Source organism: Actinia tenebrosa, unplaced genomic scaffold, assembly GCF_029948245.1.
Source record: "Actinia tenebrosa isolate PJP-AT-01 unplaced genomic scaffold, QUT_ActTen_1.0 PGA_scaffold1__47_contigs__length_23844297, whole genome shotgun sequence".
Lineage (NCBI taxonomy): Eukaryota > Metazoa > Cnidaria > Anthozoa > Actiniaria > Actiniidae > Actinia > Actinia tenebrosa.
This window is the reverse complement of record NW_028292578.1, coordinates 12,124,457-12,148,125: the sequence shown is the minus strand read 5'-3', so window position 1 is coordinate 12,148,125 and position 23,669 is coordinate 12,124,457. Positions and strand designations below refer to the sequence as shown.

Below are 23,669 nucleotides of genomic sequence, written 5' to 3'. Positions count from 1 at the left end.
TCAAAGATCATTCTTCTCGCGTTTGTAACGATGTATGACGTTAAACTAAATATGCTATGTCACGCTACAGGGACCAAGAGTAATACAGTCTTGGACTACAATGGTTACTATGGCAATGATGATTTTTTTTAGAAATCATTATCATTCTCTGTATATACTTATTTCAATAAAGTTAGTCACCAAAAACCTAGAAAGCTGAGATGTATGTCACGCTACAGGGACCAAGAGTAATACAGTCTTGGACTACAATGGTTACTATGGCAATGATGATTTTTTTTAGAAATCATTATCATTCTCTGTATATACTTATTTCAATAAAGTTAGTCACCAAAAACCTAGAAAGCTGAGATCACTGAGCATCATGGGAAACTTTTCATATCAAAAAAGCATGTATATGCAAAGCTTTTTTAATACAAACTGCAGCTCGATGATGCTCAGAAGAGGCGAGACTGTAACCGGTAAAAAATTCGCAAGTTCATGAACAGTTATCAAGCGGTTGAACGTGAAAAATGAATCTACCCATAATACTTGTCGGCCTCAGCTTTATAGCTTTTCAGGTGACTACCTTTATTGAAATAAGTGTATAAGGCTCATGTGAAGTTCGACGTTTGACATGAGCATACCTTTGATATTTTTTTCTTCGCTTTTATGAACTTAAATAAAGACTTTGTTCATTTATTTATTGGAGTAAGTAAGTTGTAAACCAAATTGCTTAATTGAACTGTAGCTGATTGAAGAAAAAAAAACATCAATATCACAGCCTCATTAAAATCTTAAATTAAGGGAAGAAAGAAAGAAAGAAAAGAACGAGCGAGCGAACGAACGAACGAACGAACCAACGAACCAACGAACCAACGAACCAACGAACCAACAAACGAACGAACGAACGAACGAACGAACGAACGAACGAACGAACGAACGAACGAACGAACGAACGAACGAACGAACGAACGAATAAAAGTTCTCTGACTCATATCTGAAATTTTTCCCGCGCAACAAGATTTCGATAAGAGGCCTGAGGCCTTGCTTCAGTCAACCATTACAATGCGTGATGTATTTTCTTTACCATGCTCGCGTCCAGTTTTCCATCCAATCAGAAAAAATTCAAAGTGTTTTGTTTATGTCGCTCAGATAAAATATACACGTTCATGATCAAATATTAAAGCCGTTTAATCTGCCCGAACTAATTGTTCATACAAATCAAATCAATATGACAGTTCTTTTATATATTGAGTAAATTCTTTTTTTCGTCCTATCCAAGTTGTTGGTTGTTGATATTTTTCCCCGGGGACCCCGGTGGTCCTGGAGGTCCAGGAGGCCCCGCTGGTCCGGCCGGTCCTTGAAAACCCATGATCCCTGGTGGCCCTTGCTGCCCAGTCCTTCCGCGTCTACCGTTAGTGCCAGGAGCCCCGTCAGCGCCATTGCGGCCATTTTTACCCGGTTGACCAGGAATTCCAGGCGGACCCTGAGAACCTGAAGAAACATGCACAAAAGGAACCTGAGTGGACCTTTTTAACTTGGACATGAGATTTCTCATTTCATACCACATATCATTCCCTTGAGTATTGTTTTTTATTTTGTACCCCTTCCATGAGAATAGAAGGAACGCTCGCCGCCATGTTGGTTGGCATGACAAGACACCAATACCATAAAATCTTTAAAGCATACAAACTAAACTGCGCAAGTATCAATATTTACCTTGACGTCCTCGTTTTCCATCTTTTCCTGGCCTCCCCGGAATACCGGGATCTCCTGAGCGTCCAGAGGGACCGGGGGGCCCAGGAGGCCCTGGTAGTCCCGGTGGGCCGGGTTTACCCGGGGGCCCGGGTGGTCCTGGCGGTCCTGGAGGGCCTTGAAACCAAAAATCTGAAAAAGAAATCGAGCGGTTCATAACACATTCCCGTAATTTTCGTGTTTTTGCAATCTTTTGTAGCGAACCAACAAAATTTGACGTCGAAAAAGCAGCACATGAGCCCTCGATAAGAACGACCCAACAAATCGCTCGCTTGTCAATCATCACGGTTGGCAGTAGCTCACAGGAATCTTCGAAAATCTGTAACCAATTTAAAGGTCTTTTTGTGATTTGAATTACTGTTAAATTCATAAATGTTATTTCAAACCCCACGAAGAAATGATTTGCGCGCATTTAACGATACGTTTTATTACTTTTATGTGCGTAATTCTGTATTTACCTCAAAACTTATCACGGTTAAATTGGTATGAGCGATGTTAAGTGATAAAATACTCACTGTTTTGTGGCCTTGCAAGAGAGTTTTCCCCAAAGAATGCCAACAGTAACGTCAATAATACGAAAATGCCCCTCAACATCTCGTAGTTCTTGTCTCTGGCTGTCCAAACAGGGCTTACGAGTCAAGCAGACAAAAGGCTGTATATTCAGGCTTGTCCTGCTTGTTATGTTGACCTGTGACGCATAACTGTCCTGTCTCGTGGGGATTTTATGTCGTTATCTGATTCGACTGACGTACCGGTCTTTGAAGTCACATTGTGGTTGGAAAAATAGTTGGCCGTTTTTATAATGCAATTAAAAAACGACGTCACTTCCTTAGAAAGAAGACGGTATGTCGCCGTACTGCGTTGCCCACAGGCAGCCCAAACAAGGTTCCTGTGTATGGTTTATAAGGGGATGTATGGGAGTTATGATAAAGTTATGAAAATAAAACGTTTCACTCAACAATTTGCTTCAAAACATGTTGCAGTCGTTGCTTTTCCTTTGTTAAGTCTTCTGGAAAAGTTTCAGCGCGATTTGAGGCCGTTTAGTGGGTTTTTTCAAAATCTGCTCTTCTCTACCTAAATTGAAACTTCTCCAGAAGACTTAACAAAGGAAAAGCAACGACTGCAACATGTTTTGAAGCAAATTGTTGAGTGAAACGTTTTATTTTCATAACTTTATCATAACTCCCATACATCCCCTTATAAACCATACACAGGAACCTTGTTTGGGCTGCCTGTGCGTTGTCATGCGCTTCCCCACCACCCACCCCCTGCAGTATTAAATCCACAATATTTAGGTCATGCTCTTCTTTCCCACCTCCCCCCCCCCCCCCCCCCCTCCCTTAAAAAGACCTCAATTCAAATTTCAGGTCATTCAAAAGGATGAAGAAAGCTCCCGCTAAAATCATGTAAGATTTTTAATTTTGAGACTCATTGAATACGTACAATTGACTATTTCTAAAATGATAGCTTTTGTTTGTGTTCTATAGATGTCAAAAACAAAACATGGGTTGCCTGTGGCTTCTATTGCCGTACGAGAGACTGGACATAAATCAGTCAACATTCAAAATTATACGACTTGAGATTCATTTTAGTATCAATAGAATAATAAAAAGAAAAATTATAAAATCCATTTAAAAATTGAATTCAAATTCAAATTTGGTGTTTTTTTTCCCAATTTCATTATTAATTAAAAAATTGATTCGTGCGATAATAGCAATGCATGTGTGTTTATACCAAGTATAAAAGTTTAAATAGATAAGAAATCGAATTAAAATTCCATATTGCTCACATAATCACGTCAGGTGATCCCTTCCGCCATATTGGATTTTCGTAGTCACGTTACCCATGCTAAGACGGCTGGTCATATTAATCACAGTATCCGCCCTAACATAATAGAAAGAGGTCACGCGACCTTTCCAAATATGGAATGAAGTGACCACGTGCTTTATCATACAATTACGTGACACTCCCTCATAAGGAAGATTGAGTCACCATTTTCTTCGAAAAAGCATTAGATGCTCGCGTGGATCAAATGCGGCTGGACAATCACAAGGCAATCCCTCACAGGACAGAATGAGTTGCGCGCTTCTCAACAAAAGTGGAGTAGATGCTCACGTGGTCAACACGTGCTCACATCTAATATAAAAACTGACCACGTGATTTGTAATACCTTATAAGGCAGATTGAGTCGCGCGCTTCTCAACAAAAATGGAGTGGATGCTCACATGGTCATCACGTGCTCACATCTAATATAAAAACTGACCACGTGATTTGTAATACCTTATAAGGCAGATTGAGTCGCGCGCTTCTCAACAAAAGTGGAGTAGATGCTCACGTGGTCAACACGTGCTCAAATCTAATATAAAAACTGACCACGTGATTCGTAATCCCTTACAAGACAGAATGAGTCGCGCGCTTCTTAACAAAAATGGAGTGGATGCTCAGTGTGGTTATCACGTGGTAACGTCTAATACAAAAAAGACTGACCACGTGATTGGTTGGTACGTATGTCGTATATAAGCTGAATCATTCTCATGTGTTAACTGGACCTAGGTTTCTCGTTAAAAGTTAAATTTCAGACTCTTTGCCGAGCAGTTCCGTAGAGTCCGTGGCGCCTGGTGACTGAGGAGGTGATTCACTGACAGGCGAACCCAGCTCGATGTTGTCGTTGTCATCTTCTTGTTTCTTGTCTTTCAGTTGAATCAAGGTCTCACCCATGGCCAGCTCTTCGGGTCCCTCGTTCGAGGGTTTGTAAAACCAGAATGACAGGAAGAAGAACGTGATGACCAACACTGACAACATGAAAAGGTGGAAAGAATTTAGGTGCGCATGCGTAAATTGTTGATCAACATTGTCTAATTCTGATTGGACAGTCTGTAATGGGTACTATTCCCTTAATATCAGCCGGGAATCAAGGAGGAATTTACCTCTCACCTTTAGGGTCTCGGGTTTGTTTCCTGAACTGAATTGTCATCAAATGCGAGTAGAATGACTGGGTATCTCGAACCTTAAACCCAACATAGCAGTGCTCTGATTTTGATCAATCAGGAGGTTGTTTCAAGGTTTGATCTGTGAGTTAGGCTTGCACTGACTTAGATCAGCCCAGAGGTTGTTTCAGGGTTCAATCTGTGAGTTAGCCATGCCCTGACTTAGATCAGCCCAGAGGTTGTTTCAGGGTTTAATCTGTGAGTTAGACAGGCCTGACGTAAGATCAGCCAAGAGGTTCAGGTTAAGGCGTTTTGAGAATTAGCCATGCCTGCCCGACGATTCAGATCAGCCCAGAGGTTGTTTCAGCTAGCGTTCTAAAGAATGTGGCTTCTTAAAATTGTCTTGAATGCGAGACATACATGGGAATACAAAAAGAAATGCCACAAATTCGGTGATTTCTTTTGTATTTTCATGTTAGCCTTGTATCCACGATACTTTTGAGAAGTGTCAATTGACGTTTGCTTTATTTCTCAAGATGTTCTCGCAAGAGGTACTTACATCCTGTCGCTACACCAATTCCAGCTAAATAGTACGAGAGAGTGTTGATGTCATACACAAAACAGCGGCCAACCTCGTCGCAGCTCTCCCCCCACAGCATACAATTCTTGTCGAATAAGAAGCCGTAGAAGATTGGGCTGGGAATCGAACCAAGGCCACGGAAAAACACGAACTGTAGACCCAACGCAAACGCACGCTGGTTGTAAGGCACGCACCTGGAGAGGACATAATGCAATGCTTTAGCTTTTGTGAGTTTAGACAGATAAGGTGCAAACTGGTCTAGCTTTGGTAAAATATTTGCTTTACCCCTTAAGTTATTTTGGGCTTCCTTTGTCAATAGCCACACGGGCACCCCTAATTGAGAAGTTTGTAAGCATGAAAGTCGATCATCAGGGCCCCGTCCACACGTATCCAGGTTTTTTTTTCTATCCGCAAATTATTTTTTGCGGATACGAAAATGTTTGCGTCCACACGCAGCGTATTCCAATCGTTTTCACCGTCCACACGTATCCGTTTTCGTAAAATTTGCGGATACGGACACAAAAATTTCCGGACACGTGTGGACGGGGCCTAGGACTAGCATTAGGTTTCAGCACGCTCTCCGCTGGCATCCGAGAAAGGAATGGGAAAGCTGATGACGGAGAGATCCTTCTTTGCCTCTCTCCCCGTTCCCTGTCTCTTCAAAGTTGCCACCGGAAACGTAACTAGGCTAGTTTTTTTGATCCCAAGTATTATCCCAAGTTCTACCTGATTTTAGACATACTGGGCTCACTGTGTGCAGGAATGGACCACAGGTATCCCAACTGAAATACTGACCTGAGGATAACAGTTTTCGATGGGATTGCCTTCAAGAACACAGTCAACAGTAGAATAAGTATAATGGCCAAGAACCAAATAAAATTCGAACAACCATCACCACGATCACAGTACCCTTTCTCCGCGACGCTAACTGTCTGGTTGATCAGCGGAGGAACACAACTGCAACTGCTGTAATTCTGTAATTGAAAATAATAACATTTTAGTTCAAACTGTTCAGCAATCTCTCCATTTAAATAGCTTTACATTCTCCCAGTCCAGGTTACGCAGTCCAGGTTACACCCCTTCCCCCCTGAGTATATTTCTGGCCAGTATCTTGCTTGAGGTAACCTTCCTGCCCACTCTCCATGAATATATTTCTGACCAGTTTAAGGTAGACCCCCACTCCCCTCCCCTGATCATATTTCCTTCCTACCCCCTCCCCCTGAGTATATCCCCAAACACCTACTCCAGGTCCTTTCACCAAACATCCCGCGTGACAAGGCGACATGTACGTGACTCCATCAGATCCACACACTGGGTTGAAGTACTCCTTGGTGCATGCGCAGTCCAGGTTACAAAGACTGCTGACCCCTGAATCGACGTTCAAACTCCTGGTAAGATATAAACCACAGGGAATCCAATTTAGAAAAAGCATTTTTGGCGGCGTCACTTCTCATGAAAAATAAATAACAAAGACATGGCTGTCACGGTGGTCGACATAAAATAAAAAAGAAACTAAGACCAAATTTTTTGTTTAAGTCATCCAACATGGCGGCATACCCGTTATGATATGGTTGAGTCACGCCAGCGAGATTCACCGGATCACAGCCAGGAACGAACCAGCTTAACGGTCCAAAAATCCCGACACACGAGAAAATCACACAGAATTTGGCCGCCATTTTGCAGGAATCTCGGACTTTGAACCGACGCACGACCAAACTACCGATCAATACACCACCTAAAACAAAAAAAACGATGTATGCACTGAAATGGTTTATAATAGATTCATACAACCTAAAGGCAAACAAGGCGAAAGACACATAGAAAAACAGACAAACAAACAAAAAAAAAAAAAAAACAGAAAGACAAAAAGACATGCAGACGGACGGACAGACAGACACTTTAAAGAAAATGACGCGCATGCGTACAACCAAGAAAAAAGGTGTAAGGCGAACATGCGACTGTCATGTTGGATTATCTAACAAGAGAAGCTAATGAGGAATGATTTGTTATCATCAACCAAGATGGTGGTTATGGCGTAACATGCACATGCTCGCTATTGATGCTTGCATCCACTCGTAGGCACCGTTTGATGTCATGAGCACTCTTTGATGCTATTTCTAGAATCATTAATCTATTTTAAGAATCATTGATCTATTTTTAGAATCATTGATCTATTTTTAGAATCATTGATCTATTTTTAGAATCATTGATCTATTTTTAGAATCATTGATCTATTTTTAGAATCATTGATCTATTTTTAGAATCATTGATCTATTTTTAGAATCATTGATCTATTTTTAGAATCATTTTATCGCTGTTTTTCTGCACACGCATACTGCGCGCGCTCTAAGCTGTTTGCTACTGGCCAGTCAGAGTTTCAAGAAAATATGAGCAAACAGCGTAGAGTGCGTGCAATATGCCCGTGCAGAAAAACGACGCTATAATAAATATTATAAAAACAGATTAATGATTCTAAAAATAGAACAGTGATTCTAAAAATAGCATGAAATAATGCTCATAATTACGCGCTGAAATTCCCTCTTTTAGCTCATTTTCTCTTGGTACAACACATCGATACTCACAGAACATCCCTGGGATAAGAATGATATGTGAATAATTCTAAAAACAGATGAATGATTCTAAAAATAGAACAGTGATTCTAAAAGTAGCATCAAAGGGTGCTCATAATGACGCGCTGAAATTCTTTCTCTTAGCTCATTTTCTCTTGGTACAACACATCGATACTCACAGAACATCCCTGGGATAAGAATGACTCCCAAGTAAACGCCAGTTTCAGTAAGATTAAGACCAAACTTATCCTGAAGGACTTTAGGTAAGAATGAGGATATTCCGGCCGAGAAAAACCCACAAGATGTGGCGAGAGTATTGAAGATGTAGGTTTTGTTGGTTACAAGTTCTTTGGCAGCAGGGATTATATCCTATAGACAAGATATATATAGATATAAATATATAATGCAAGGGCGTAGGCAGGGTGGTGGGCGAGGGGGCTATAAACTCCCTTTCGTTGCAACAAAATGGCGGCATTTGTAGAATATATACACTAATTTTGATTTCTTTTCTAAGTGGAAAATTAAAAGAGATGCCGGTTGTTTTTTTGTTTTTTTTCGTCCTGAGTTCCGGGGGCCCAAAATAAAGCGGATTTATGAATTTGCCCCCCCCCCCTCTCCTCGGAAAATCCTGACTACGCCCCTGTAATGTTCTCCGATTAAGCCATCTGTCATTCGCTAGAGTAATGTTATGAGATTACGCCACATGTCATTCCCTTGAGTATCAATTCTTTGTTTAACGGTTGCGCACGAGAGAAGACACAAGAATATGGATACCACAAGAACAAAGAATGTCTAAAATGATAAAATTAAAAAAAAAATTCTTCACAATACCTTGAGGTTTCCTTTCAGTTGTTCGTTATCCTTCGGAATATCGCCCGCTTTCATGGCTTTTTCTCTCATCTCACGGGAACCTGGTAACTCCCTCGGGAAAGCCAGTAAACCAATTCCGCTAAAAACGAGAAAGACCGCACCAAAGACGTACCCCACCCACCACGCCCCTATCCAACGTGGGTCATCGGTGTTCAGATCCATTCCCTCTGGCTGTTGAAAAACAGAACCCCTTTTAATGACAGGTTTGTGATCACGTGATACTAGTGTGCTGTAGACGAGGCAACAGGCTTATATTTTGATACTCAGTGAACTCACACACTTGTTTTAAGGAACAAGTGTGGCTTGGTTGGTTAGTGTGGTGCTTTAACTAAGCACGAGGACCATGCTTTGTTCCTCAGCCGACCTGACCTGCTAAGCAAAAGGTCCATTTTTTTAAAGGAGCGAGTGTGGCTAAATTGGCTATTTGGTTAGTGTGCTGCTTGCTAACCAAATTGATTATAGTTTGATCCTCAATTACCTCACACATTTGTTTTAAGGAGCAAGTGTGTCTTGGTTGGCTAGTGTGCTGCCTGCTAAGCAAGAGGTCCATAGTTTGATCCTCAGTGACCTCACACACTTGTTTCAAGAATCAAGTGTGGCTTGGTTGTGCTGTTAGTGTGCTGTCTGCTAAGCAAGCTGTCTATATTTTGATTGTGACAGAGGTAACCCAGTCAAACATCACACAAACCTGCTTTAGATCAACGAACACGCCAAGCACCAGTCCCCCTAATACAAATCCGAGGCCGGGCCCCATAATAGACGATGCAAACCAGACCCCAAGATATAAAGGCATGTTTTTAGGCTTCACGTTCTCATCGATATACGCGGGCCCAAGAGAGTACAGCGGTGTGGTTCCTGCGCCCATGAACAGTTGACCACATACGAAGATGAGTATGTAATACCAATCAGAGTCGTAGCTGGACACACACAACACGTTGTCCATCGCCGTCTTATTCTTCACACTACAAAGATCTTGTCTTGTAAAGGTGATATTTTCATCTTTGTTACTTGAAGGGTAGTATGCACCGATGAGAGCATGGGGAAGAGCGAAAATTAAACAGCCAATAGCTGTTGGGGAGAGAAAGAGATGTTAGAAGGCGAAGAAAAATGAATAACAGTTCGGACTAATCTTACTCTCAGCTAAATTGTTAGTCTGGTTTTCGAACATTTTGCAACATGCAACATGCAACATGCAACATGCAACATGCAACATGCAACATGCAACATGCAACACGCAACATGTAACAAAACCTTCACCAACATTTTTTGCTGAAATGCCTGTATATAGTAACACCGCTTGCATTTAAACCACATGCTAAACTGATTTTTCTCACTAGATAAAAACCCTCTTATTAGTACTAGATTTACCCGTGATGAACGATCCGTAGCCCAGCCATCGGATCTTGTTGCCAAAACCACCGTAGAAGCTCACAAAACAGACAATAATCAACGCCGAGACGTCGTTCCCAGCAGAAATGATTCCCAACTCAGTTCCTGTGAATTGAAACCGCTTTTCGATGGAAGGTAGAATCAGCTTGGTTATACCGTTTACAGCTATACCTGATATGGTTAGAAAAATGTATAAAAGTTATGATTAATATTGATGTTCGGCTGCTTCTTAGTCACGCAAAGTCTTATCTACCGTCACGCGTGATACCTTGAAAACTGCTTCGTTTGTTAAAATCATCAATCAAGGGTGCCGTAGCTGGCGTATATTAGGGGGCTTTCATTTATTAGCACATGGTGGTGTTGGTGTGTGTGTGTGTGTGTTGGGGGGGGGGGGGGGGTGATTAGGCGAAATTGTAGGGGGGGTGATATGTTATTTTGGGGAAGTGGTACTGCACGGCCACGGTACAATCATCCGTAAAAACCAATCACAGCGCGCGAGATTATTGCTTATCCAATCAAAATCCTTTTATAGACAAACGTCGTGGCCACCAAGGAAATTCCATACCGTGCATTTTTCTCAGTCACGTAAAGTCTTATCTACCGTCACGCGTGACTTACCTTGCATTACGGAGAATATGACAAGAAATACCATGAAGCATTTTGGGCCATTGAAACACTGGAGACAATCGGGTTTGAACTTTCCCCATCCAAAACGAAGGTCGTCTTCCTTCAACTTCGAATTCATTTTTTCTTTTTTCTCTTTCATGCTGAAATGGGATAAATGAGTTATCTAGCTGTTGTCGTTGTTGCTACATTTGCATTTAATGCTATCAAAATTGTTATATAGCTATTTCAAAAAAGGTTGAATACTGAATACAGCATACTGAATAGTGCATTCCAAGACCGAAGTGTCGGTCTTGGTAATTTGAAATAAAAAGTAAATATACAGCAAATTAACTCTCTACATGTAGTTAGTTTATTGTTTCAGATGGAATACACTAGAAATAAAATAAATAATAATAATTAATCCTACTTTAGACAATGTCACTATGACCCACAATGCAGTTCGGTCTTGGAATGCACTATTCAGTATGCAGTACATGTATAGTATTAAGTAGTATTCAACTTTTTTTGAAATAGCTGTATAAAAAGTTTGAATTTAGTCGTTGAGAACTTTTGATAGTAAAGTAATGTTGTTCCTTTCTTGTGTAGTAAATACCGAGAAAATGGCGCGAAAACGCGTCTCGCAAACTACAGACGAAAAAATCGTCTTAATACAGGAAAAGATTAAAAGAAAAAGGCGAAACTCAATATTAAATAACCTAATTTTTCCACATGACTGGAGAGTCCTTGAATTTTCAAGTGTACAGTATACAATTACAACTTGATGAAAAAAAGGGGTCAAAGAGTGATAAACTTGGACACGTTTGCCCCACAGCAAAAGCGTATCTCATAACATGAAAAAGAGTATCGATAGTCTGTTGACATAAGCCCTTCAAAAACGATTTACACCGACATAACGGCTCGTACCTACATGAAGTTAATTTGAGGTCTACGACAAATTCTGCTTCTTTCTGTTTTTGCTTCGTTACACGTTTTCGTTCATAAATAATAAAAGATGATGATGAGACGGATGATGACTAGGTTATTATTTTTCTGACGTATTCGTTATTTCGACGAGCGTTCATTCAGTCCGTTATTTGTTCCCTTCTGATTCGTTCGTTCGTTCGTTCGTTCGTTCGTTCGTTCGTTCGTCCGTTCGTTCGTCCGTCCGTCCGTCCGTCCGTCCGTTCGTTCGTCCGTCCGTCCGTCCGTCCGTCCGTCCGTCCGTCCGTCCGTCCGTCCGTCCGTCCGTCCGTCCGTTTATCGTTCATCCATCCGTAAAACTGAGATAAAGGTAAAGGTGATTCATATTACTGCAATAACGCGAGACAGACGTGGCCGAATCCCGGAATTACTAACCAATTGAGCATGAGCTACTCCTGCTCCATCCGTCTGTCAATTCAATCAGTTCGTTTTTTCCTGCATCACCATCACTTTTTTCACACGAGCTCTCTCCTTAAGCTCCCTCCCGTCCCATAAACATCGATACTTTACAAAAGTAATCCCCTAACGGACCAGTAAGTCCTTCGATGTTATGATAACCTTAATAACCCCTCCAAAGCTATCAGACAATGGTAGCAAGTCCAGACTTGTATAATAGAGTCATCCGATTATAACATTCTCAGTCTCGGCCTTCAAGCATAACCGACTAGTCTTTGTCCTCAAAATTTATTCAAAAACAAACTTAAATTGAAATTAAGACTTGCATGAACGATTCTAATATTGAAACGAAAGCTTTCGTATAAACATTGAAAAGTTAAAAATTTCAATAAACATGGGTGGATGGAAGAGTTTTCGAGAATGTTAATTTTCAAATTTAATTCGCAGGATAATAAAGTCTAACTCTAGAATAAAAATCCTATAGGAATATAATAGAAAATATATGTGTATAGAATGCATAATTGAGATATCTTAATAAGTTTTAAAAGATAAAGTTATCCAAGTATCCGAACCCAAGAATCAACATTATAAAAAGGCTCGTTTGAGATATTTTAACTGAACGTACAATTCTTTATAATCAGCAGCAGACTTAAACAAAAAAGAATGTTCAATTCGTTTCTACCCCTGTAAATGCATAATCATGAAAATTAGAGCGACTATGCGTGCAGGACTAGCCAACTTGTAAATATTTAAGAGGTGCTAAGCCCTTGTGCATTTAACAAATTTAATCTACAATCATTTGATCCCTATTTTTGACTTTATAAGTTATATTTGCAGTGATTTTACTGAGAATTAATTCTACAAAGTTCGTGGGATAACTTTAGCACCTAATGAAGTTAATAACCAATTTGCACTTTGACTCCTCGTCACAAAAGCGTTCTTACGTAATAATACATATATGATATCTGCACTGAACTCTCTAGAGATAAAATACTCTTTCCTCTAGGGGTTCATAAAATACTTGGAAAAAAAAGACTCAACTAGCTTAATTTAAGATCCCAAAGTTAAAAACTGTTCATGGAAGTTTTTTTAGGTCGAGCCACGATTCCGAATTTTACACTTGCAAAAAAAATTATTTACATTTTATATTTTTACCTTATGTACGATATTTCATCCACAATCCTTAAGTTGAACGATATTATTCATAGGTGATTTGATGTCAAACTGTTTTTAGAAAAATTTTGCTCAATTTGAAATAAACTCAAGCAGTTTTGCAGCAGTTTACGGTTCTCGTATGCTGATTGTACAATAAACTTTACAGTTTAACATTTAAATTAATTACATATTTCACACGCAGTGCCAATGACAGAATTAATTCAATTTGCTGTCATTATGGCTTTATAACACTTTTACTGCTGCCCGGGAAGGGTGCTAGAGTTTATCATTCTTGGCAGTATTTAGCTGAGTTCTAGTTTTGGGATAAGAACTAATTTGCTGCTTTTAAATGCGTTTAAAGCAAGGAAGGTCAAGGCAAAAGGCATCTCTCAAGAGATTTAAAGCTACAAAAAAAGCATAAAACGTTTTCTTGAAAATTAAATATTGCTGACTTATAGATTGAGACATTTTTCTTGAAACTTAGATATTCCTGACTTATAGATTGGGGCATTTACCTGGATTGAGTTCTGCAGGCTTGGAACTTTGAAGAGCTTTGTTGTACTTCTAGGCTAACAAGCTTTTCTGAAACGCAGATCTTAACTCAAGCGGAGAGGAATTTTAGAAAACAATAGTGGTGTTAAATATTTGTCTGGATCAAGGACTCTGGAATTTACGGATCATCGAAGAAAGGCAAGGTAATCGAAAGAGGTCCAAAGGTATCGACTTTCTATCAATTCAAATGAAAATTTCAAGGAAAAAAATCAAAAAATAAGAGAAAAAAATTGCAGCAAAATATGCTCGTTTGCTGGTGTACTCCGGTGAAGATTAAAAAATATCAAGAAATTTGACAGTCTGAAAGGGGGATCGGATCCCGAATCCCGCGCTGTTCTTTTCCCGAAATCCCGCATCCCGCGACATTTTGCCATCGACGATCATATCCAACATGCTCAAAGGCATTTGAATTTTTATTGTATCTATTTATGTTTTCACGTTTTTTCCCGAAAATCAGAAAGAAAAAACCCACATCCGGGACATCCCGAGTCGAGGCCGATGCAATTGTTATATTCAATATTGTGCCGGCGCATCAGTTACAGTGCAATAGCCCACTTCCGAGATATGCTTCGGTTGTCACGCACAAAGGTTTCAGTATGAGGCTACGTGCTAAATTAAATTCATTTTTACCGCCTGTCACGAATGACTGAGCATTTAGCAGGTAGCCTCATACTGAAACCTTTGTGCGTGACAAGAGAAGCGTATCTCGGGAGTGAGCTATTGTGTTGTTACATTCAACATTGTGCCGGCGCATCAGTTAAAGAGGTGGACACACGGCGCAATTGCGGTTTTTTTTTTCTTTTTGCGTTGTTAAATTCAACATTGTGCGCATCAGTTACAGAGGTGGACTCAAGGTGAATTTAGTGATTCAGTCTTTGCAAAAAAAATACTAAATGAAACATTTGACTCTATTCATTATATTTTCATCTTCGTCTGCACACTCTGATTGATCTCAAACTGTGCTGTATTAAGAAACAGAACATGGTGCTGACACCATTTACTGATGTGCAGCAAAAAAAAAAAAAAAAACTGTTAAAAAAACGATATTGACAATGGTAATTCCATGTTTTCTTTTTACATAATGAAACAACAAAACAGCATTTTTCATGCTCTGTTAAGTAGTGCAGCATGTAGGAAGCACCAAAAGCACTGAAAAAGTGCAAGAAGCACTCGTCACCTATCCTATTCTTCATGCTTCTCTTCACACTTCTTTTGTGCATTCGTCACTTCCTGTGTGGGTTTTACTCAGACAGAATGGAGCATAGAGAAAGCTGTTTCATTTCTTAATTGAATATTATTTTAATAGTGATTGGCATATCAGTGAGAGCGCTCGCCTCTCACCAATGCCACCTGGGTTCGCGAGTCCTGCAGGTTTTTTTGTCGTTTGGGAGTAGAGTTGATTGTTGGTTCTCTCTTGTGCTTCAAAGGTTTTTCCTCCCTCCACAAAAATCAACTTCTAATTTGCAGTTGGAATCCAGAGGAAGAAGAGCCACTGTGGAGTCCACTGTTAAATCTCATTTTTACTTTTTATTTTCCCATTATTTCCCCCATTATCTCTTGAAATTATACTCCACTAAAAAACGTATCATTTAATTCTCAAACATTTTGTGTTTATTTTATGGCATAATTTTAGAAGGTGCATGTTATCACAGGAAACTTTTTCAATTTCCCAAATGGGAACTTTGGGAAATTATTGGGAAATCACAACCCAAATCTTGGGGATTTCAGAAAGGAATACAATTTTTTCCCAACCTTAGATTTTGTTGCATTTTCCCAATCATGGGAATTTATGTGAATTTCCCATAAAAGTCCCAGAAATTACCCAAACATTTGCCAGAATGGGAATCATGAAAAAATTTCCTGTGTTATTAAAGTTGATATTGTGACAAAAATGTGAAATAAACTGTGTATATTAAGAATTCAACATTCTTGGAAATTTACTGAATCTTACAAAGTATAAATTGCTTGATTGATAATGTTATCTTAATAGTTTTTATGGCCTTGTATTAATTCAGTCGCATGATTCTTCTATCGTTGTTCATGCATTCTGCAACTACATGGACTGTTATTGAATGAAATTTTGCTCAAATCTGTAAAAATCCTGCTATGTCCTCATCTTCAACTGCATTATCGAAAGCGTTAAAATCCTTTAAAAATATAAAAAAGAGAAATACTTTAAATTCTAACTTTTAGATACATTTTGATGCATATTAAATGCCTATCACCCTTCTGACAATATTCTCAGAATTGCTTCTACATGGGGTAAGATGCGAATGATCTGAAAAAACTGCATGGTTTGAGTGCGGCTTCTTGAAGTTATAAAGGTTTTTCTGTGCCATATGCTAATGTCGTAACCTATGACTATGTCGGATCCAGGGGAGGGGTGCAGGGGGTGGGCACTGCACCCCTCCCCGGTTCGACTTTGTGCCCCTACTTCGAAGATAATGAATATGAAATAATGTTTTTTCCCTGTGATTCTAAAGGGGGCAACCCTCCCTGGGTTAACTTTGTGCAGAGCTCCCCTCCCTGGATCCGCCCCTGTATGAGATGAGTCATTCATGGGTTATTTGTTGTTCCTCTTAATTCAAAACCATGACTACTATGTGGAAACTAACTTTAAATAATTTCTTTATGAGCAATGGGGAAAACAATGACGTATTTCAAATTCAATTTATCTGTGCAAGTAATGTTTTGTATATTAAATGATTACTCCTCATATGTCACAACATTAGCATATGGCATAGAAAAACCTTTATAAATTCAAGAAGCTGCAATCAAACTATAAAAAATTTTCTGTTCCTTCATCATCTTATCACATGTAGAATCATATACTGTGAATATTGTCAGACGGGTGATACACTTTAAGTAAAGTATGGAACACTCTAGTTTTTGAATTCTCTGCTGCTGAGGGTGAGCCTCAATTTTGTATAGAATATTCAGTAATGATGAAAAGGTAAATTATACACCGTGAAAAGATGAAAAAACTTACTGTCGTTCATTAATCCCGTTGGGACTAATTAGGCTTATTCACCTATTGGGCACTCTTAGTCCCAACGGGATTAATGAACGCTTTATTTTCAACTAACCTTTTCTTTTGTCTTTTGATTGTTTGTTTTTGTTTCCTTGCCTACCTTGCTCTCATTGGTTTCTTTTGTCTTATTCTATCATATATACACTCCTTTCTACCACTTCTTTCTCTTTTACTCCGACGAAGGACTAGCGTCCGAAACGTCAGTAAGTTTTTTCATCTTTTCACAGTGTATAATTTACCTTTTCATCATTACTGTTTCATTAGAAACACCGACGCAGCTCACACTAGTTTTTAGCTAGTTATATCTTTATAGAATATTCAAGTGTTTCAGTAAATGTCTTCATGGAATTTGAAAGTGATTGCATTGTTGAAGTTGTGCATTCTTTACTTTACCATTGGTATTTGGAATTATTTGACACAGAAGTTAGACTAATCCTGGGCAAATGTAAAAGTCAGTAATCAAAGGAAGACAGCAGTTTTTTACCAATGTGTAGTTCCAGAAATTACCCACACCCACACCCCACAGAGGAATTTGGAAGTTCTGAAGGGTTTGGGGGTCTGAGAAAAACCAGAAATTACAGAGTTTGTATGTAAGAAAATTGGAATTTCTGGGGGTATGTGGTGGTGGGGGTGGGGTGTGTGTGTGTGTGTGTGTGTGGGGGGGGGGGGGGGGGGGGTGAAGTGGAAAACATTCCTCCACAAGGGGGTATACATAATTTCTGGAACTACACAATACAAAAACGATTTATTAGACAAGTTTGCTCTAACAGACCTGAGCATTAATAAAATTTCCACAAGAAAACATGTACATGTGCTGCGTGCAGTTAAAAATTGCGCACAGGATTAATTGGCAGAACAAAAAAGAAGAAGTGCTTTATAGAACTGCACACAGCACAGCATTAAGCATAAAATACAAATTACAATAACCAACATAGATAGGAAAGGCTCTAAAGAAATAGCACTTTTGGCATGCTCTCATACATAGAGCATGCAATTTCAACCAATCAGAATGCAAGATTGATAAGAGTTATTTTATGAGATTTAGCCATGGTTACATATTGAAGCTTCCGGCTGAAACTCGTGTGAGACACATTTCAGGAGTCAGGTTGCTAATTTAAGCCTTTTTTGAGTAGGATGAACATGCGGCATTGAAATAATATTATTGTCTAGCTTGGATTCTAGGCCTTAGAATAAATTAAATGTAAATTAATCAATCAATGGTATATTATGTATTATTGTGGTTTCAATGTGACGAACAGATGTTGTATCTGTTTTTTCAATCATAAAAATAAGCTCAACAAATATGAACTCCACTAAGACCCTTTTAGGTTGTATATTTGCTATTATATTTCAGTCCACATAGGTGTCATTCTCTTGAAGATAAGATTCTTTGTTTGAGTTGTATACATATTGCTTATGCACAACTAAAAAAGCAAAGAAATGATACTCTAGGGAATGACACATAAAATGAATTGTATGCATGTTGATTGTGCAAAACTTAAAAAGCAAAAAAATGATACTCTAGGGAATGACACATAGAATAAATTGTATACATGTTGATTATGAACAACTAAAAAAAGCAAAGAAATGATACTCTAGGGAATGGCATATAGAATGAAATAAGAAAACCTTACACCCAGGTAAACATGTCAAAATATTAATCAGTAAACCTACCCCAAGATACTTGTCTCCTTTAGCAAACTGTGGTGGAAGTGCTTTGGGATCATTAGCTACTTCTCGCATTTTCTGTTTGAGGTCTACAGAAGTTGCTATGTCGATATATTCAATGTCACAGCCTTTGTAGTTGTTGCCAAGTATGCATTCAATCTTTTGTTGATGCTTCTTTAACTGTAGATAAAAATAAATTCAATACAAATGCCTTAAGAATCAGTGATATCTTTCCCATCTGCTTGAATTCGTAAATTTTAGCTGTATATTGACTGACAATATTATCCTAGTGGTGAAAAATGATGGTTTAAAATGGTGGAAAAAGTACCCCTTGTCTTCATCTTAGCTTTTATACAATAATTGTTCATGGGCCATTAATCACAAAGCTATGATTTAATATGCTTTGCAATAATGACCCTTATCAAAAAAGCTGGAACAATCTAACGCTTATAATGTAACATTATATTTGAGATATAGTCTCTCGTAACCCCAAAAGAGATTAACATGCTTCTAATATTTTTTAAAATTTGTAGATTTTAGCATTTTTTATTCCAAAATACCAGCAAATCTTTAAAGGAGAAAAGAGTAGTAAGCTTATTAATTAATTAATAATGAATTATTAATATTTCTGAAAAATCAATATTATTGTTCAGATGAGTATTGTTCATGTCAACCCTGTCAAAACACAATCATTTATTTATAAAATATTTTTCACTTGCTAATTTTGTATAAAACTGTCCAACTGCTTCAGCAATTAGTGAAAATGAAACAGCTACATGCATAATTTTTACCTACCTCGGTGTTGCAATATTTTTGAAATTTTTAGTAATTGATGATTCGTGGTGGCAATTATTAAATGCATCATTAGCCAGGCATAATGGCACAGTTTGATAAAATTTGCAATTTAAGAAACTTTTCAATGGAAATTGTTCGAAAATAACATTAAAAACTGAAACCGTATTTGTGACAAGCCGTTTTAAATATAATACGTTTTGCAGAATAAAAGCAACATCCTATATAAGTCGAACAAATACGATCATTGTTTTGCCAATGGAGTTCTGTTTTAGGAAGGGAATTTAGTGTTGATCCTAAGGATCGAGTCTTAGCAATACTACTTAAATTCCAGACACATTAGACTCTGTTTCTAAGGCAAAGGATTGAAGTTTTTGATAGTTAGAAGTGAGCCAACACAGACGTAGAGATAAATTTCAAATTACACTATTATCGGAGCTCAACTGCAACCAAAAAAGGACAAGAACAAGGAAAAAGATTGGAGAGAGAAAATAATCTTCTTACCTCCAAATTGCTCGAAACTGTGGAAATATAGACTGTGATTTTAGACATTTTGTGGTGATTTAGGAAGAAGAGACGACAATGATACTACTGCAGAAAAATGTATAGAAGAAGAACTGGCTACACCCTGACACTTCAAAGGCTAATCTTACTACTGTTTTCCAATTGGCTATTGAGCAGTTTGTTATTTTTATGAATATTTGTCACGCAATCACTCCAGATCCTTAATCCTCAACTCATTCATCTAAGACAACTAGACATTTCGTCTCAAAAATAATTAAAATGACTAAAAAAGTAAATAAGAAAAAATAAAACAATTTTGTCGTAAACGAAAATATGGTTTTTTGGCTCCCTGTGGTGTCATGTCCGAGTAGAGATTGGTAGAAGTAGTAGTTCCAGTCTTTTTCGGTTGTTAGTAAGTAACGCCTGGTTAACATTATTAGTCGTTTTTAGTCCTACTCGGTTAAAATTATGCCCGACGAGCAACGCCTGGTGAATTCTACCAGGGCGTGTAGAATTCAGTAATAAATTAAAAGTAGGCGTTATTGTTAAAAGAGAAGTTGTATAATTCTATTCTCTTCCTCTCGGAACTCGTTTTTTTCCAAATTTCCACCATGTCAGGCAAGATAGTACTTTATTTCTCGTCCGCTTCGGGCAATCAAGAGGTAAGTCGATTTGTGGTGAAATTTTAGTAGCGGTTCTTGTACGGTCTTGCATTTTCAAATTGACCACAGACGAGGTCAATACTTTGCGAGGAAGGAAAACTTAGATGAAATTGTTCGAATTTTTTGGCTTTGGTAGCTCATTCGCCATTAAGAAATGAGCCCAAAGAGATTTTCTAATTTTTTGGTGCTAGAAAACTTGAGTTATCGCGTTCAGCGAGCTAAAATTTGCGAAAATTTAGAAGACTCGTTTTGTTTTTAAGACTTCAAAGCTCAAAGGGAGACAAGCGCTTCAATATGCAAATAACGTTTGCTGAAAATTGGCAATGAAATGCATTGAATAATTGACAATTTTTTTATCCTTTGAATGCGATCCAAAAATATAAATTATTAAAGATGCGAGTTCCTTTCTGACTTTGTAACAAAGAAAGACACGAAAATATCTTTTTTTGACTTTTTCAAAAACATATGCGTGAAAACGGTATAACTGTGGTTTTAGATATTCTGTGAACTCAGACAATATTCGACGGCTTGTTGTGAAATTGGGTTTTAACTGCTGTCAGAATATAAAAGCTATGGACAGATCATTTTTGATTGACAGCAGCTAAAAGTCTAATTTTAGTGTGCAGCTCGCAACTGCCGAGTTCACAGAATATAGAAAACCACAGTAAATACAATATTTAATGCATGTGTTTATATCACCCTCCTTAAAATGGGATTGAAATTTTCAAGGGGTGGGGAGGGTATATTGTGTAGTTCTATAAAATATTCATACCTTCCCCACAAAGGGGGATTGGAATTTCCAAGGGGTGGAGATCCAGAGGGTGTATCGTGTAGTTCCAGAAAATATCCATACCTCCCCCACAGAGGGGGATTGGAATTTCCAAGGGGTGGGGAGGGTCTGAGGAGGGTATATTGTGTAGTTCTATGAAATATTCATACCTCCCCCACAGAGTGGGATTGGAATTTCCAAGGGGTGGGGAGGGTCTGAGGAGTGTATATTGCGTATTTCCAAAGGGGTGGGCAGGTCTATGGAGGCTAGGGTATATGAATAGGGTATCTCTTTGTAACATTTTCTTCTCTTATTTAAATCAGATAAAGAAGCAACAGATCAAAATCCAACAGGTATTGGATGGCAAAAAGATACCCTATACAATATTGGATATTTCAAGCGATGCAGATCTTCGAACAAAAATGAGAGAACTGATGGATGATGAAAAAGCACTACCACCACAAATTTTTAACGGCGACCAATACTGTGGGGTATGATGAGTATTTATAGTTATTAAACATTAATAATGGATTTTATTATGTAGTTTACGATAGTATGAAAGCTTTGATTGGTTGAGAACTGTGATGTATTAGTAAACAGAGCATGGTAGCTGACGCCAACTGCGCTGACAGCCAACTTTGCAAAGTTGTTTTTCAAATGGATTTTACCTCATCGTGCATCGGATGACCATCATGGGGGGCTTAATAAATTTCTTTTTCTGTTAAGGGGAGGGGGGTTCTTATTTGAAAGGGATGCTTGAGGATATATGGTTCAATTTTTCACTATGTAAACCAGCTTCTAGCTGATAGTTCATTTTTGTGTTATGATTATTTTCAATTTCATAGAGTGAAGGCATTAAACCCATGAAATAAAAACTACTAGTCAACATGTAATAGTCAAAAAGACACAAAAGAAAACAATGGAATTAGGGTCTACTAAAGTGTATTAGGCCTAGGGCAAACGTCGAACTTTCCATGCACCGAACTCATTAAAAACAATGGATATCAGGTGATAATGAGGTGGCATTCTTTGATGTAATTAAGTTCGGTGCATGGAAAGTTCGAGTTTGCCCTAGGCCTTAGTCTAATATCTATTTCGCGGGTTTAATGAGTTCCCTCTATTGCTGCAGCTGCCTTGATAATCTGTCTTATCTTTTCATCTAATTCACAGAACTTTCAAAGATTTGAAGAAGCCATTGAGGAGGAAACCCTCGAACAGTTCCTTAAACTAGAATAGGGTCACCCATGGAAGAGTAAAAATAATTTCACATTTTATCACAATCTCATTACTTTTGATCAATTTCTATAATCGTGCACTAATAACATTTCCAATGCAATGTTCCAATGTTGCATCCACCTCCAATACATATTCCATGTTTTTCTTGCATTGGTCCGAACCAGATAGGTTTATCAGTGCAGGAAATGTTGCAAGCAGTGTATGGTAGTACAATGCATGCATTTTTATCTTTCGTTTCAACTAATCATTAGGTTTAAATATTAGGTATATTTTAAAATCAGTCGGATTCGATTTTACATTTTCCCGAAGTTATTTCGGTCAGTAACTCAATGTCATTAAATTTGCTTGCAGGTAGAAGCATGGCATACAGATATAAGTAATAAATACAGTATAAGTGGTCGTGTTGTATCAGATATACAACCACGAGGCGTAGCCGAGTGATTGTATATCTGATACAACATGGACACGAATACTGTATATGACTTATCAAACGTCTAGGTTAGTTCCTTTGTGTTTCACTAAAATTTTCAAAATTAAAGTGAATTTGGCCAAGAAAATCCAACTTAAAGTTTATGCAAATGAACACAATTTTGTATCAGATTTACAACACTCTTCAGGGCTGTGATTTCTGTTGTGTTTTCTCATACATTATTAATAAGTTTGATAAATAAATTTATGAAACAGTAATAATAAAAAGGCAAATTATACACTGTGAAAAAGTTTTTCAGAGTCTTTTACTCCGACGAAGGACTAGCGTCCGAAATGTCAGGAAGTTTTTTCACGGTGTATAATTTACCTTTTTATCATATACTGTTTCATTAGAAACATCAACTTAGCTCACACTAGCTTTTAGCTAGTTATCTCTTCTATATAAATCTGTGCATGTTATTGAAGGAAATATTTGATCACCATTTGTTCTAACGTATGTTTTGTTGTTAGCACATAATATCCAAGTGCATTTTAAAAGACATTATGTGAAACATCCATGAATAAACTGGTTCGTGAATGAATTGTGTGCTTCTTTTTTAATCACAGGGTAGGGGTGGGAATGAGGATGGTTATAATTGGGGGGGATGGGAGGCTAAAGCACTTTCATGTTATGATGTTATAGGGGTGGGGATGAGGATGGTAATAATTGATGGAAGGTGGAGGCTAGAGCATAATACACTGATAGGTTGCAAGCATTTTCAAGACAGTTAACAGACAAAAACATGGCGGCCATTGTGGTGCCCTTAACAATGGATGCT

The 23,669-nt window shown here is 38.2% G+C and overlaps 4 protein-coding genes across 4 annotated transcripts; 1 reads left to right on the top strand and 3 right to left on the bottom strand.

Annotated features, from left to right (window-relative positions):
• Positions 1 to 1,154: 1,154 nt before the first annotated feature.
• On the bottom strand, positions 1,155 to 2,442 carry LOC116303175 (uncharacterized). The gene is made up of 3 exons (XM_031712675.2): positions 2,250 to 2,442; positions 1,699 to 1,866; positions 1,155 to 1,473 (listed from the first exon to the last, which is right to left on the bottom strand). Exons 1-3 carry the CDS (start codon positions 2,326 to 2,328, stop codon positions 1,253 to 1,255), a joined length of 468 nt encoding a protein of 155 aa, XP_031568535.1. The 5' UTR covers positions 2,329 to 2,442; the 3' UTR covers positions 1,155 to 1,252.
• Positions 2,443 to 3,131: 689 nt separating this feature from the next.
• On the bottom strand, positions 3,132 to 13,838 carry LOC116303167 (solute carrier organic anion transporter family member 4C1). The gene is made up of 11 exons (XM_031712662.2): positions 13,724 to 13,838; positions 10,689 to 10,837; positions 10,050 to 10,241; positions 9,370 to 9,749; positions 8,643 to 8,852; positions 7,991 to 8,180; positions 6,799 to 6,976; positions 6,485 to 6,629; positions 6,037 to 6,215; positions 5,221 to 5,435; positions 3,132 to 4,526 (listed from the first exon to the last, which is right to left on the bottom strand). Exons 2-11 carry the CDS (start codon positions 10,834 to 10,836, stop codon positions 4,303 to 4,305), a joined length of 2,061 nt encoding a protein of 686 aa, XP_031568522.1. The 5' UTR covers position 10,837; positions 13,724 to 13,838; the 3' UTR covers positions 3,132 to 4,302.
• Positions 13,839 to 15,334: 1,496 nt separating this feature from the next.
• On the bottom strand, positions 15,335 to 19,915 carry LOC116303172 (SH3 domain-binding glutamic acid-rich-like protein 3). The gene is made up of 3 exons (XM_031712670.2): positions 19,756 to 19,915; positions 18,466 to 18,639; positions 15,335 to 15,907 (listed from the first exon to the last, which is right to left on the bottom strand). Exons 1-3 carry the CDS (start codon positions 19,801 to 19,803, stop codon positions 15,845 to 15,847), a joined length of 285 nt encoding a protein of 94 aa, XP_031568530.1. The 5' UTR covers positions 19,804 to 19,915; the 3' UTR covers positions 15,335 to 15,844.
• Positions 19,916 to 20,258: 343 nt separating this feature from the next.
• Positions 20,259 to 23,432, top strand: LOC116303176 (SH3 domain-binding glutamic acid-rich-like protein 3). The gene is made up of 3 exons (XM_031712676.2): positions 20,259 to 20,417; positions 21,510 to 21,677; positions 22,357 to 23,432. The coding sequence occupies exons 1-3, from the start codon at positions 20,367 to 20,369 to the stop codon at positions 22,420 to 22,422; spliced, it is 285 nt and encodes a 94-aa protein (XP_031568536.1). The 5' UTR covers positions 20,259 to 20,366; the 3' UTR covers positions 22,423 to 23,432.
• The last annotated feature ends 237 nt before the right edge of the window (positions 23,433 to 23,669 follow it).